The 14015-nt window shown below is 49.0% G+C and overlaps 1 protein-coding gene across 2 annotated transcripts; it reads right to left on the minus strand.

Moving 5' to 3' along the window:
- Positions 1-20: 20 nt before the first annotated feature.
- FDPS (farnesyl diphosphate synthase) lies at positions 21-9287 on the minus strand. 2 transcript variants are annotated; one of them, XM_061413043.1, is made up of 10 exons: positions 9164-9287; positions 7870-8032; positions 6630-6770; positions 2706-2786; positions 2441-2563; positions 1978-2066; positions 1809-1881; positions 1043-1120; positions 807-941; positions 21-279 (listed from the first exon to the last, which is right to left on the minus strand). In XM_061413043.1, exons 2-10 carry the CDS (start codon positions 8008-8010, stop codon positions 79-81), a joined length of 1062 nt encoding a protein of 353 aa, XP_061269027.1. In that variant the 5' UTR covers positions 8011-8032; positions 9164-9287; the 3' UTR covers positions 21-78. The 2 variants fall into 2 exon arrangements, with proteins under 2 accessions (XP_061269027.1, XP_061269026.1); XM_061413042.1 differs by having other exon boundaries at positions 8110-9287.
- Between the last annotated feature and the right edge of the window lie 4728 nt (positions 9288-14015).

A 14015-nucleotide genomic window follows, 5' to 3' on the forward strand; every position in this document is an offset into this window, starting at 1 on the left:
CAAGCAGAAACGGAAGAACCACAGGTTAGACAATAATTTATTAAGAAGCCTCCTTTCCCCACCTTCACAGACTCTAGGTCACTTTTTCCGCTTGTAGATCTTTTGTGCTAACCCCAGGAAGATGGCTGGGGGCAGGGGCGCAGCATACTGCTCAATGAGACCCATAATGTGGTTGTAACTGTCTTCCTCGTATTGCATGTACACAGCCGACAGATTCATCTCCTCGTAGAGCGCCTTCACTCGGGCCACCTTCTCAGCCTCCTTCTGCCCATAGTTCTCCTGAAGGGTCGGGGGTAGGAAAACGGGCTTATTAGCCTTACCCCCGCACCTCTAGGTCCCTCCACTCCCCCATCCAGAACCTCTCCAATGCCATTTATTCATTCCATTCCTGCCTCCAGTTTCAAGGGTCTCTGAGTAGCTATGATCTCAAACTCCAGCCCCCCCCCCCCACGCCGCCCCCTTCCCAAATGCTCACTCAGTGGGGTTCAGGCCTCAGCTTCTTCTACCCCAGGATTTCTCAACCCATGGCCCATTTGAAATTTCTGCCAGATAGTTCTTTGTGGGAAGCTACTGTATGTGTGGTATTTGGCAGCATCTCTGGCTTCTACCCACTAGGGATCCAGTGGCACAGGCACACACACACACACACCAAGTTATGATGACAAAAAAAAAAATGTCTCCTGACACTGTCAAATGCCAGGGTGGGCGGGCGTGCGTGCATGTGTGTGTCAAATCACCCCCATTGAAAAACCACTGCTCTTTCCCCTACTCCACGGCTTGGGGACCCACAGCACAGCCTCAGGCACCTGCAGGATTTGGCGCTGCTCTGGAGAGGCCCGCTGCAGACACTGGACCACCAGCCAGCTGCACTTGTTGTCCTGGATGTCTGTGCCGATCTTACCCGTCATGCTGGGGTCCCCAAAGAGATCGAGGTAATCATCCTGGGCAGAGGGGGTGCAGAAAAGAAGGAACGAAGAGGCTGTAAGGCAGGGAAGGAGCAAAGCTGGAGCCTGTTTTCTGCCAGTGCCCCATGCCTTTCTACCTGAATCTGAAAGAACTCTCCCATCTCCAGCAGGATCTTCTTGGCATGGGCATGCTCCTTCTCCCCATCAATGCCCGCCTACAGAGAAAGGGGGTTAACAAGTCATACACCAGAGGTGCCTGCATCTTCCTGGCTGCTTCCTCCCACGAAGAGGGTCTTGCCCCAGTACAGACCCCCTAAGTCTTCTCTCCTTTCAGACACCCTTGGCTTCCCTGATAAAGGAAGTCCTGGCTGACGGTCCACCCCCTATCCCACTGATTTTAGCTATGGGTCTTCTTGCAAGTCACAGCAGAGATGAGTCCATTCTGGAGGCCGTCAACTCTCTTCTCTCACAAGGCTCAGTTCCTGAGTTGCTCTGATCCTGCTTCCTAATCTTTTTACCATTTCCAAATTCTTTCACTATGGAAAGGAAACTTGGAGAAGGTCAGCATAGATAGTTAACCCCATGGATTGCCTTTGAATCTAGTCTTCTCCCTCAGCCTGAATTATCTCCTCCCCACTCCTACTACTGTACACAGATGGAGAATTCCTTGTTCCCCCTTGATGGGCTGTCCACTTTCATGTAAACCACTCAGTTCTTTTTTATAATTAGTCCCACGGGTGGGGATTTTATCCACATCTTATAGCTGAGGAAACAGACTCAGCAAGATTAAGTAGCTTGCTCCATATCTCTCAGCCATTCCTAGTCGGGGCATGCCTGCTCCGTGGCCTCGGTATTGAAAGGCCCACATGAGCAGGGCAGCAAGGGATGAAGAGACTCACTCACCATATACATGGCAGCAGCTACAGGAAGGTAAAAGGAGTAGAAAGCTGTCTTGTACTTGACAATAGACTTATACCTGCATGCATGGAGAAGATAAACTCCTTAGAAGGGTTATACACCCCCTCCCAGCCCTCCCTCTCACTGTCCAGATATGGTTCCCATGGTCCCTCACCTCTTTTCTGTGAATCTGCCAAGATCCACGTTGCCCTGGGGAGCTGTGATGAGGTCCAAGGTCTGTCCGATCTCAGTTTGATAAGAACTCTAAGGAGCAGGAAGATGGCCTGTGAACTGGGCTTTCTCCAGGGCTGGAGAACTCTGAAATCTTGGGCCCTACATCCCACAGTAGTTGATAACCGGGTGGTCAGAAAGACAGGAGGAAGAAGAGAGGGCTCCCAAACTCAAGGCCCACACAGTCACACACATGCCCTTTACCACTCCTTTCAATCACAGAGACACAAGCAAGCCACCGCCGCCACCCGCCCCCACTCCCTCCCTCAATTACTTCCCCTTCCAGGCAAACCTGTGTATCACCCTAAAACAAGACTGTCCCAAAGAGGACAGTGAGCATCGCATATCTGGACGAGAATGTCCCATAGAGGCCAAGGCCACTGTGGGAGCCCTAGTCGGCACCACACCTGCAGGAAGAGCTCGATCAGGTCCAGGTAATAGGGCTGCTCCCGACAGTACAGCTTCAACAGGCGGTAGATGGATGATTCCAGAAGGAAAGCATCATTGATGGCATCCAAACCTATGCCTGGCTGTCAGGGACACAGAAAACAAGCAATCAACTTCTGGCCTAGACTCATACAAAAACCCGTAACACCTCCTCCATAGGCTCCATGTGACCCTTTCCCAGTGGTCTGTTGCCATGCCCACCGCGCTACCTTCCCGCCCACTTACCTTCTGATACCAGCAGGTCTGCCCCCGTCGGGTGAGGGATGAGTCCATAATGTCATCTGACACCAGGAAGAAGGCTTGGAGCTAGGAGGATGGAAAGTGGAATAAGAGTCCCAGGGCTCCTTATGATTGTTCCTTCTACTAGCAATAGATGCTGCTTTTAAGAATCACTCAACAGGGAAGGTAGGTCAGGATGAGGCTGAGGACTGGTTTTTTTGGCCACACTGTGTGGCTTGCGGGATCTTAGTTCTCCAACCAGAGATCAAGCCCGTGCCCCCCTACATTGAGAGCATGGAATCTCAACCACTGCACTGCCAGGGAAGTTCACTGAGGACTTTTAATCTGGGCTGTGGGACTTTGGAAGATTGTATGACTTCTTTGGCTCAGGCTTCCCAACTATAAAAAGGGACAAAAAACTCCTTTGTTTTCAGAGTAAGAGACATAACAGATCTCCAGACAATCCCTGATATCAGGGAGATGATGAAATATCTTCATATACTGTACTCCTCCCTGGCCAAAAACTTCGGGGAGGGTTTCAAACAAGATTTTTTCATGCAGCGTGACTTTACATGACTTCAGGAACAAGAAAGGCTGGTTCCTGCCTTCTCTCCGGGCACTGCTTACCCACTCCAGCAAACAGGAACAAAACCCCACCTCAGGAAGCTCATTTAGGAGCCTGAGTCTAATGGGGTGGAACTGAAGTCTGACTCCTGGTAACTTTCACCCATGGCTCTTAAACATCCTCAAAGGGCTTCCTCTTCTGAGTGCCAGCCTCCTGGAAAGTACCAGACTATGCTGGCTCCCTGCAGGACTGTGAACTACCTTGAGGCACGGACGAGGTGTTTGACTGTATGGCATTCCCAAAGCCCAGCACAGTGCTGGCCCATAAATGTTTGTCTAAGAAATACATGAGAGAATGAAGCACTGTAACTTCTCCCAGAGATACTTCTAGCAGCCAGGCTACATATTCCGGCTCCCTCAAACAGCTTGTGAAGACATGGTGTGTTTTTTTTCTTTTTGGCCACACCGCATGGCTTGTGGGATCTTAGTTCCTCGACCAGGGATTGAATCTGGGCCCTACTTCAGCAGTGGAAGTGCTGAGCCCTAACCACTGGAGCACTACGGGAATTCCTTGAAGACATGGTTTTTAATGTCTTGTGTGTGTGCTCCAGTGGATCTGCATGGCTCAGAGGAAGTGCCCACCACTAGCCACCAGCTCAGCTGTGCACAGTGCCGAAAGGGCTATTGTCGTTCCAGGCCAAGTCCTCGGGAAGGAGGTCTCCATCTGCACCTTTCCCTCTGACGTTGCCCTGGAGTGGGGCCTGGGCTTTCCACATTGGGGCACACATTTTATTTACAGTGTGTCTATGTGGAGTGGCATTGTTCCCTGAAGCCACAGCTCCACTGCCTCCCCCGAGTGGCTACAAGGGCCAGCTGGTTTCAACCAGCACCACTCAACCAAGATCGCCTCTGAAGGGCATTCATTCCGTGGCCTCCCTCAGTCTCCTCTGCCCCCACCAACTGCACTTTCTATCTATTAGGAGAACATTAAATCTACAGTGGTTTTACCACAGTATTGGGTTGGGTTTTTTAGTAATCTCCCCAGGTATATGTCACAGTGGGAAGTAGCGAGAAGCACATCTACATTACCCACACTGCATCCTTACCGAAATGCCTCCTTGCCTATTTCCTCTAGATACGAATCAGACTGGGCTGTGAGCCACTCTATCAAATAATTGGCCTAGACTTTAAAAAAGTCTGTTATAATGGAGGAAGTATTCTAAAGACTGAAGAAAAACTAACAAATGCAATGCATCACTTCTGCTTGGATCCTAGATGTTTTTTTTTAAAAAAAAAAAAAAAAAACACCTTATAGTAGACAATTGGGGAAGAATTATGAATATTTAAATATGGAATATATATTAGGTAATATTATGATATCAATGTTAACTATCACGACTGTTGCTCTGATTTGAATGCTTCCCCCCAAAATTCTTATGTTGAAATCCTCAACTTCAAAGATAACAGTATTAGAAGGTGGACCCTTTGGGAGATGCTCAGATCATGAGGGTGCAAGCCTCATGCAAGGGATTAGTGCCCCTATGAAGGAGACCTCCAAGCACTCCCTTGGCCCTTCCACTTGAGGACACAGCAAGAAGATGCTGGCTATGAATCAGGAAGAGAAGTCTTGACTCCTGGTAAGACCCAGTCATGTGGGTGCCTTAATCTCAGCCATCCCAACCTTCAGAGCTGTAAGAGAGAAATTTTCTGTTGTTTATAAGTTACCCAGTCACTGGTATTTTGCTGTTGTTCAGTCGCTAGGCTGTGTACAACTCTTTGCAGCCCCATGGACTGCAGCACGCCAGGCCTCCTTGTCCCTCACTACCTCAGAGTTTGCCCAAGTTCATGTCCATTGAATCAGTGACGTTATCCAACCACCTTATTTTGTTATAGCAGCCCAAACAGACTAAGACAGATGTGAAAATGCTATTGTGGTTATATAGGCAAATGTCCTTGTTTTTAGGAGGTAAATGCTGAAATAGAAAAGAGGTTGAAGGAGATGTGGTAGAAGCGAAAGGAAGATAAAAGCAGAGATTATAACAAAAATCATCCAAAACAATGGTGCATTGCTCAAATGGAATCTTAAGGGAAGTGGTCACAGTGCAGCTGCGTTTAAGAAAACATGGGAATTCCCTGGAAGTCCAGTGGTTAGGACTCAGCATTTTCACTGCCAGGACCAAGGGTCATCCCTTGTCAGGGAACTAAGATCCCACAAGCAGCACGGTTTGGTCAAAACAAACCAACTCAACCGCAGGTGAACCCACCGCGCAGCTAAGGTTAGTAACAACTGATTTTACCGGGTGAGCTGCTGGGTCCCCCACAGCTCTACCCTTACCCTCCTGCCCTTCACTCCTTGCCTGCTGTCTGTGGCTATGGGCTCCTCAGCACCACCAATCCCTAGAAGGGCACCTCTGTCACCAGGGGCCCCATCCTCAGTGAGGCCATCATCCTTTTACCCCCGTGGAGGCAAATCCCTACTGTATAGCCCCATCTCCCTTACAAGCTCTAGGTTGGAAATTCCACCACCTGCAGTGCAGATAGCTCCACCTGATCTGCTCACGCCAAGAGTGCAGCGTGGCCAGTGCTGAGCTCATCACACCCTCCCTCAGGCCAGCTGCTCCTCTCGACAGGCCAGGATCACCCGTCATCCACCAAGCCCAGAGCGTCTTCCCTCCTGGGCTCATCTCCCCACTCCTCAGGGCCTAGCACCCCCCAGCTCCAGAACCTAGTCCCCCTGGGAAGCCTAAAATGGAGACTTTAGGCCAGGTGAGCAAACCATACACCTTCAAGAACCAACTGAGCTTGGAGACAGGAAGACTGAGCAAAACAGACAGATCCACACAAGACAGTCCATCTCCAGTCTTGGGGAAGTGGCTTCAACTTCGGCCAACTGTTGCTATATGGGACTCTGGACCCATATCTAGCAATTTTCCATGTGATACAAGACATCTGGGGTTTCATGTGAAATCTCTCCTTTTGTTAGATTTAGGGAACTTAATTTTAAAACATTTTCAAAAACTACCAATAGGCTTCGAGTTTTCAATCTCTGCCATAGAATAATCTTGTAGAAGAACTATCTCACTTTTGTGGCTGTCCTCTACTCAGAAGAAAGAGCTGACAACTTCACGGCCAGTTCCAAGGCCCGGGCCCACCACCAGAGTACAGGTGAAACATGTACCTTCTGGTGAAACAGCCTCCCCATGTGTTAACCCTTATTCACTAAGTCTGGCCCCAGCACACGAGAGGCAGAGAAACACAACCGAGAAGCGAGTTTCAGGCCCATCCCTCCTGTCCCACCCCATCCCACCCAGGGCACCCCTACTCTAGTAAACCTCGTCTTCGCCTGCTGTTCCCCATCCTTCTCACCAGTTCCACACACCAGCCCACAGTCAGGGCCCGCTGGAGACTGTCAGGATCTTGTTTCCCAGGCTCCACAAGCTCCCGGAAGGTTATTACCACCGTCAAACCCCGATTGTACTTGCCTCCGATGGCATTGTACTCCAGGACCTGGGGAAAGAGCAGAGGGACAAGGAAGGCATCAGGGTCTGCGGAGCAGCTATTCTGAGATTTCTCTTTGTTTTCTCCCACCGGCGACCAGGGAACCTAACTTTATCCTCCTCAATCCCAACCCCTCCTCCAGGCAGCCTCTGAACTACTACTCTCTTGGCTTCTTCCAAGTTGTGGAGCACAGCTGAAGTTCCCCAGTCCCCAGGCTCTCTCTGCGTTGTCTTCTTCAGAACACTGGAAGGCTCCATACTGGAGATTAAAATCTGCTCCCAAACCCAGACAGGGCTTGAACCCGGGGAAAACTCTTGTGTGTGCCAAGGGAATGGCTAGCTCAGGTCTCTCCCATCCCCATTCCTCCTTTCTCAGCCACCTCCTCTGCACCCCACTTCACAGTTCAGCCTATCTGCAAATAAAAAGACTCTCACTTAACTAAGACAAGCCCCCTCCTCCCCAAATTAGCCAGAGGACAGCTTGGAGGGCACTCAGGTTGGGGGGACCATCCGCTACTCCTTCAGTGGCATCGCCTTCTGCTGCCCTGTTGTCAACCAGATGGAGTTCATTGGGAGGACTTCCCTTTTTAATCTCCATCCCAGTACAGACTTCCTTTTCCTTAGTTTGCCTCAGACAAATGAGACAGCATTACAAAAAGAATTGCTAGATACTCCAAAAGAATAAGGCAACTTAGGTATCTCAAAAAACAGTTCCTGCCCTAGAGGAGGGGTTTCTGATGGAACACTACCTTCCCTCAGCCCCACCTCAGACTGCTTCCTCCCTTCCTCCCAGGTCCCTGCCAAGGTAGCCCCTTATGATTTCTGGACACCTAATTCCCTGTCTCAACAAAATCAAAGACTTACCCAGATCAAGGCCTTCACTCCCAGGGAGCTCAACCCCTATGCAAAGCAGTATGTCTGGCCTACCAGAACCACAAAGCTGGATTGATTGGACCTGCCCGGGCTCCGGCCCCTCCAGAATGGACCCAGAGTCTCTCAGATAAAAGTCTGTTCCGACACCTGTCAAAAGTCACCCCAGAGCCAGAGAGAGACCCCACACATGTGCAGAGATTGCAAAGGTTCACCCTCTCAAGTTGTAAATCCCTCACCTCCTTGAGTCGGGTAATGGCATCTCCTATCTCTGGATGCCCAATGTCCTCCTCAGTCAGCACCTTGACAATCTGGGAGAAGTGCTGGATGAAATCCTGCCTTTCTTGGGCGTAAGCCTCCAATTTCTGGTCTCCATTCATTCTGAGGGAGGAGTAAAATGCTCTGACAAGAAGGAGGACAAGTCAGAAACCTAATCAGCTGCTCCCCTCCCCAAGGCCCCTCACCCCTGCCAAACTCACCGAGGCTCCTCTGTCCACGCTTGCCGCCAGCAGCGGGCACTGTGCCAGGCCCCCAGGACTGGGCACCCGTGCCCCAGGGTGGGTCGCTGTAGGGGACCCAGCAACCTGTCCTGGGGCACCCAGCACGGGGCTGGCAGCAAGAAGACCCCCACAGATCTCAGCCAGCGGGACAGGGGCAGCATGGGAGGTGGCATAGGCAGGGGGCATTGAGCACTCCCTGCAGGGGCAAGCACCAGAGGCAGATGCACGCTGTCAGCTCCCCAAGTCACCCTCCAACCTTTCACCTCTGTACCCAGAATGCCCCACTCTCTTCTGGGCTAAGCTGGAGGGCACTTACAGAAAGAAATGCAGGGAACAAAAAGTACGGCTGGGTAACCGAGACTCGGCTGATCACACTTAAAATAAGAAGGCTAGGACTCAAAGCCACCTAACTTGACCCGGTTGAGGAACCGTTAACGCCTCCACCAGGGAGCCTCTGGAATTGTTCTCCTCTACTTTCTTCCTCTAAATTCTGGAGCACAGACTGGAGAATCCAGAGTAAAGGACCTCAGGACCGGGGGCTGGGAGGATTTTTATATCACCCTCTTTTATGGAGGCCAAACTGAGGCTCTAGGAGGTAGGAGGATATCGGGGGAATGGCAGCGCCAAATCTAGAACCCAGGTCTCCCTCGGTAGGCAGGAAGAGGGGAGCGCAGGCTTTGACACGTGAAAGCAGAACCCCTGGGTACTATGGACATGTAGTCTGGGGCTCTGGGACTGGACCCTCACAGAGCCAGGATTGTGCTGACAGCCTCGGAGCAACACTGGGTGGGTGGGTAGGGTTCGCAGCGGAAGAGCAAAGCAGGGTGCAGTTATATTGGGATTCCAGGAAACCACATGGCAGAGTTTGGGAGTTTCTGCACATCCACGGTGTCAGCCAGTCGGTCCCACCAATTCCCAAAACGGGGGAACAGCGACGCAACAGACTGGACCTCCTGTGCCTTAAAGTTGCGCTACAGAGGTAAGACCGAGTTTCTAGCCCCTGCCTCCGGTCCCAGCCCTCAACCTCTCTCACCTGTTCCTGGATGCGGGTTGCAGATCCAGATTGTTGGAGGGGTACTCCTAAAAGCTGGACCGCTCGGCGCTCGGGTCGCTGGATCTAGTAGTTCTCGACCTCCTTTCACTATAGGCAGCAATGCTTCACTAGACTACAATTCCCGACATGCCAAAGGAGGGGCAACGACTACGCGATCTAGCGCGGGCTGGCTGGGCGGAGACGAGCCACATTGATTGGCTACTTCCCCTCGTAAGAGCATGAGGCCCTGTAACCAACAGCCAATGGAAGGTCTGCCCCCCGGGACCTAAAGCTAAGAGGGGCTGGAGTGGGCAGAAGATGGGGTGAGGTTGTAAGGAGTCGTAGTGAAAGAGAAACAGGTTTGGAATTGCTTGAACTCAGGCTTTCAACAGTCGTTCTTTACTACTCAAATTGTCATTATTTTCCTGTGCAGTTGAGTAGCACGTTACTAAAACCCCAGGGTGACCAACATGGCTACTTAACTGGTTGTCTAACTTGGGCAAATCATATAACTTCTGAGCCTCAATTGACGGCTTTGAAACTGCCTTCCCTTATTTGTTAAATTAGGATAACACCCTATAAAGTATATAAAGTGCTTTAAGTGCTCAAAGCGAAGACTCAAGCAGAAACCAGAACCTTTATCCCTACACTCACGTACACACACACACAGTTTACTCACCCACCGTGAGTAACACACACACACATACACACCCCGTACACACACACAGACTCCTTACCAACACACACACCCCCCATATACATACACCCTATACACACACACTCCTTACCCACACATACCCTTTACACATAACACTTTTTACCAGCCACCATGGGTAATACACACATACAAGTTTACACACACATCATGGGTAACACACACACACACACACACCCTGTACACACACACCCCTTAAACACACACACACCCCTTATACACACACACATCTTACACACACACACACCCCTTACCCACCCACCATGGATAATTATATAAAAACTGAAACCATAAAATAGAAGATAACATAAGGGCCAGTCAGTCAGTTCAGTTCAGTCGCTCAGTCGTGTCCAACTCTTTGCGACCCCATAAATCACAGCACGCCAGGCCTCCCTGTCCATCACCAACTCCCGGAGTTCACCCAAACTCATGTCCATCGAGTCGGTGATGCCACCCAACCATCTCATCCTCTGTCATTCCCTTCTCCTCTGCCCCCAATCCCTCCCAGCATCAGAGTCTTTTCCAATGAGTCAACTTTTCGCATGAGATGGCCGAAGTATTGGAGTTTCAGCTTTAGCATCATTCCTTCCAAAGAACACCCAGGACTGATCCCCTTTAGGATGGACTGGTTGGATCTCCTTGCAGTCCAAGGGACTCTCAAGAGTCTTCTCCAACACCACAGTTCAAAAGCATCAATTCTTTGGTGCTCAGCTTTCTTCACCAACTCTCACATCCATACATGACCACTGGAAAAACCATAGCCTTGACTAGACAGACCTTTGTTGGCAAAGTAATGTCTCTGCTTTTCAATATGCTATCTAGGTTGGGCATAACTTTCCTTCCAAGGAGTAAGCATCTTTTAATTTCATGGATGCAGTCACCATCTGCAGAGATTTTGGAGCCCAGAAAAATAAAGTCTGACACTGTTTCCACTGTTTCCCCATCTATTTACCGTGAAGTGATGGGACCGGATGTCATGATCTTAGTTTTCTGAATGTTGAGCTTTAAGCCAACTTTTCCACTCTCCTCTTTCACTTTCATCAAGAGGCTTTTGAGTTCCTCTTCACTTTCTGCCATAAGGGTGGTGTCATCTGCATATCTGAGGTTATTGATATTTCTCCCGGCAATCTTGATTCCAGCTTGTGCTTCTTCCAGCCCAGCGTTTCTCATGATCTACTCTGCAGAGAAGTTAAATAGCAGGGTGACAATATACAGCCTTGACATACTCCTTTTCCTATTTGGAACCAGTCTGTTGTTCCATGTCCAGTTCTAACTGTTGCTTCCTGACCTGCATACAGGTTTCTCAAGAGGCAGGTCAGGTGGTCTGGTATTCCCATCTCTTTCAGAACTTTCCACAGTTTATTGTGATCCACACAGTCAAAGGCTTTGGCATAGTCAAGAAAGCAGAAATAGACATTTTTCTGAAATTCTCTTGCTTTTTTGATGATCCAGCAGATGTTGGCAATTTGATCTCTGGTTCCTCTGCCTTTTCTAAAACCAGCTTGAACATCTGGAAGTTCACGGTTCACATATTGCTGAAGGCTGGCTTGGAGAATTTTGAGCATTACTTGACTAGCATGTGAGATTAGTGCAGTTTTGCGGTAGTTTGAACATTCTTTGGCATTGCCTTTCTTTGGGATTGGAATGAAAACTGACCTTTTCCAGTCCTGCGGCCACTGCTGAGTTTTCCAAACTTGTTGGCATATTGAAGGCAGCACTTTCACAGCATCATCTTTCAGGATTTGAAATAGCTCAACTGGATTTCCATCACCTCCACTAGCTTTGTTCGTAGTGATGCTTCCTAAGGCCCACTTGACTTCACATTCCAGGATGTCTGGCTCTAGGTGAGTGATCACACTATCGTAATTGTCTGGGTCATGAAGATCTTTTTTGTACAGTTCTTCTGTGTATTCTTGCCACCTCTTCTTAATATCTTCTGCTTCTGTTGGGTCTATACCATTTCTGTCCTTTATTGTGCTCATCTTTGCATGAAGTGTTCCCTTGTTAGTCTTTTCCATTCTATTGTTTTCCTCTATTTCTTTGCATTGATCCCTGAGGAAGGCTTTATTAGCTGTCCTTGCTATTCTTTGTAACTCTGCATTCAAATGGGTATATCTTTCCTTTTCTCCTTTGCTTTTCGCTTACCTTCTTTTCACAGCTATTTGTAAGGCCTCCTCAGGCAGCCATTTTGCTTTTTTGCATTTATTTTTCTTGGGGATGGTCTTGATTCCTGTCTCCTGTACAATGTCATGAACCTCTGTCCATAGTTCATCAGGCACTCTGTCTATCAGATCTAGTCCCTTAAATCTATTTCTCACATCATGAACTCCTTATTGCAAAATTCAGACTTAAATTGAAGAACGTAGGGAAAACCACGAGGCCATTCAGGTATGACCTAAATCAAATCCCTTATGATTATACAGTGGAAGTGAAAAATAGATTCAAGGGATTAGATCTGATAGAGTGCCTGAAGAACTATGGACAGAAGTTCATAATGTTGTAGAGGAGGCAGTGATCAAAACCATCTCTAAGAAAAAGAAATGCAAAAATACAAAATGGTTGTTTGAAGAGGCCTCACAAATAGCTGAGAAAAGAGAAGCAAATGGCTAAGGAGAAAAGAAAAGATATGCCCATCTGAATGCAGAGTTCCAAAGAATTGCAAGGAAAGATAAGAAAGTCTATGTAAGTGAATAATGCAAGGAATTAGAAGAAAATAATAGAATGGGCTCTCCTAGGCCCAGCCTAACCCCCACTGGGCAACACTTAGCAGGTCGAAGGCCAAAGTGTCCTAAATGACTCTAGGACCCTGGGAAAAGAGAAAGTGTCAGAGCTGCTCCTGCCCCAGTCATCAGGAAGTCTCAAGTACTCAGACAGAACACAGCTTTGCAGTCAACCAGCCCTGGGTCCGAACTCTGCTTTTGGTCTTCACTAGTTGTATGATTTGGGATTTATTATCTAAATTCGGTGAAGGTTATTTTTCACCTCCTTCAGTTGGAGGTAACATGTATTTCACAGGTTGGCAGCAGCGCTTCTTCCTCAGGTGGCTGCATCCCAGGACACTAGGGCAGTATTGGCATAGCTGTTATATGGAGGTGGCCAAAAAGTTCACTCAGGTTTTTCTCCTTTTTTAGAAAGTTTACTTTTACTTATTTATTTGCTGCATCAGGTCTTGTGCATCATACAAGACCTTTCATGGTGGGGCACAGACTCTCTAGTATGGCACTCTCTCTAGCATGGCACTCTCTCTAGCATGGCACTCTCTCTAGTATGGCACACTCTCTAGTATGGCACTCTCTCTAGTATGGGACACTCTCTGGTATGGCACACTCTCTGGTATGGGACACTCTCTGGTATGGCACACTCTCTAGCGTGGCACTCTCTCTAGTGTGGCACACTCTCTAGTGTGACACACTCTCTAGTATGGCACACTCTCTAGCATGGCACTCTCTCTAGCATGGCACACTGTCTAGCATGACACACTCTCTAGTATGGCACGCTCTCTAGCATGGCACTCTCTCTAGTATGGCACACTCTCTAGCATGGCACACTCTCTAGCATGGCATTCTCTCTAGTATGGCACACTCTCTAGTATGGCACTCTCTCTAGTATGGGACACTCTCTGGTATGGCACACTCTCTGGTATGGGACACTCTCTGGCATGGCACACTCTCTAGCGTGGCACACTCTAGCGTGGCACTCTCTCTAGCATGGCACATTCTCTAGCATGGCACACTTTCTAGCATGGCACTCTCTCTAGCATGGCACTCTCTCTAGTATGGCACACTCTCTAGTATGGCACTCTCTCTAGTATGGGACACTCTCTGGTATGGCACACTCTCTGGTATGGCACACTCTCTGGTATGGCACACTCTCTAACGTGGCACACTCTCTAGCGTGGCACTCTCTTTAGCATGGCACATTCTCTAGCATGGCACACTCTCTAGTATGGCACACAGGCTCTAGGGCACCCAGGCTCAGTATTCACAGTGTGCAGGCTTAGTTTCTCTGTGGCATGTAGAATCTTAGGTCCCTGACCAGGGATAGAACCTGCGTCCTCTGCATTGCGAGGCAGATTCCTAACTACTGGACCACCTGGGAAGTACCCTCATTTGGCTTTTTCTTTAACAGCTTGTGGAA

This window comes from Bos javanicus, chromosome 3, assembly GCF_032452875.1.
Source record: "Bos javanicus breed banteng chromosome 3, ARS-OSU_banteng_1.0, whole genome shotgun sequence".
NCBI lineage: Eukaryota > Metazoa > Chordata > Mammalia > Artiodactyla > Bovidae > Bos > Bos javanicus.

Bases quoted from the DNA above. Each gene is read 5' to 3' on its own strand.
- FDPS (XM_061413042.1), bottom strand. From the start codon at position 8,303: ATGCCACCTCCCATGCTGCCCCTGTCCCGCTGGCTGAGATCTGTGGGG. The intron at 1,882-1,977 runs GTGAGGGACCAT...CCATGCATGCAG, and splicing joins GGCAGATTCACAGAAAAGAG to GTATAAGTCTATTGTCAAGT. The intron at 1,121-1,808 runs GTGAGTGAGTCT...CTTTCTCTGTAG, and splicing joins TAGCTGCTGCCATGTATATG to GCGGGCATTGATGGGGAGAA.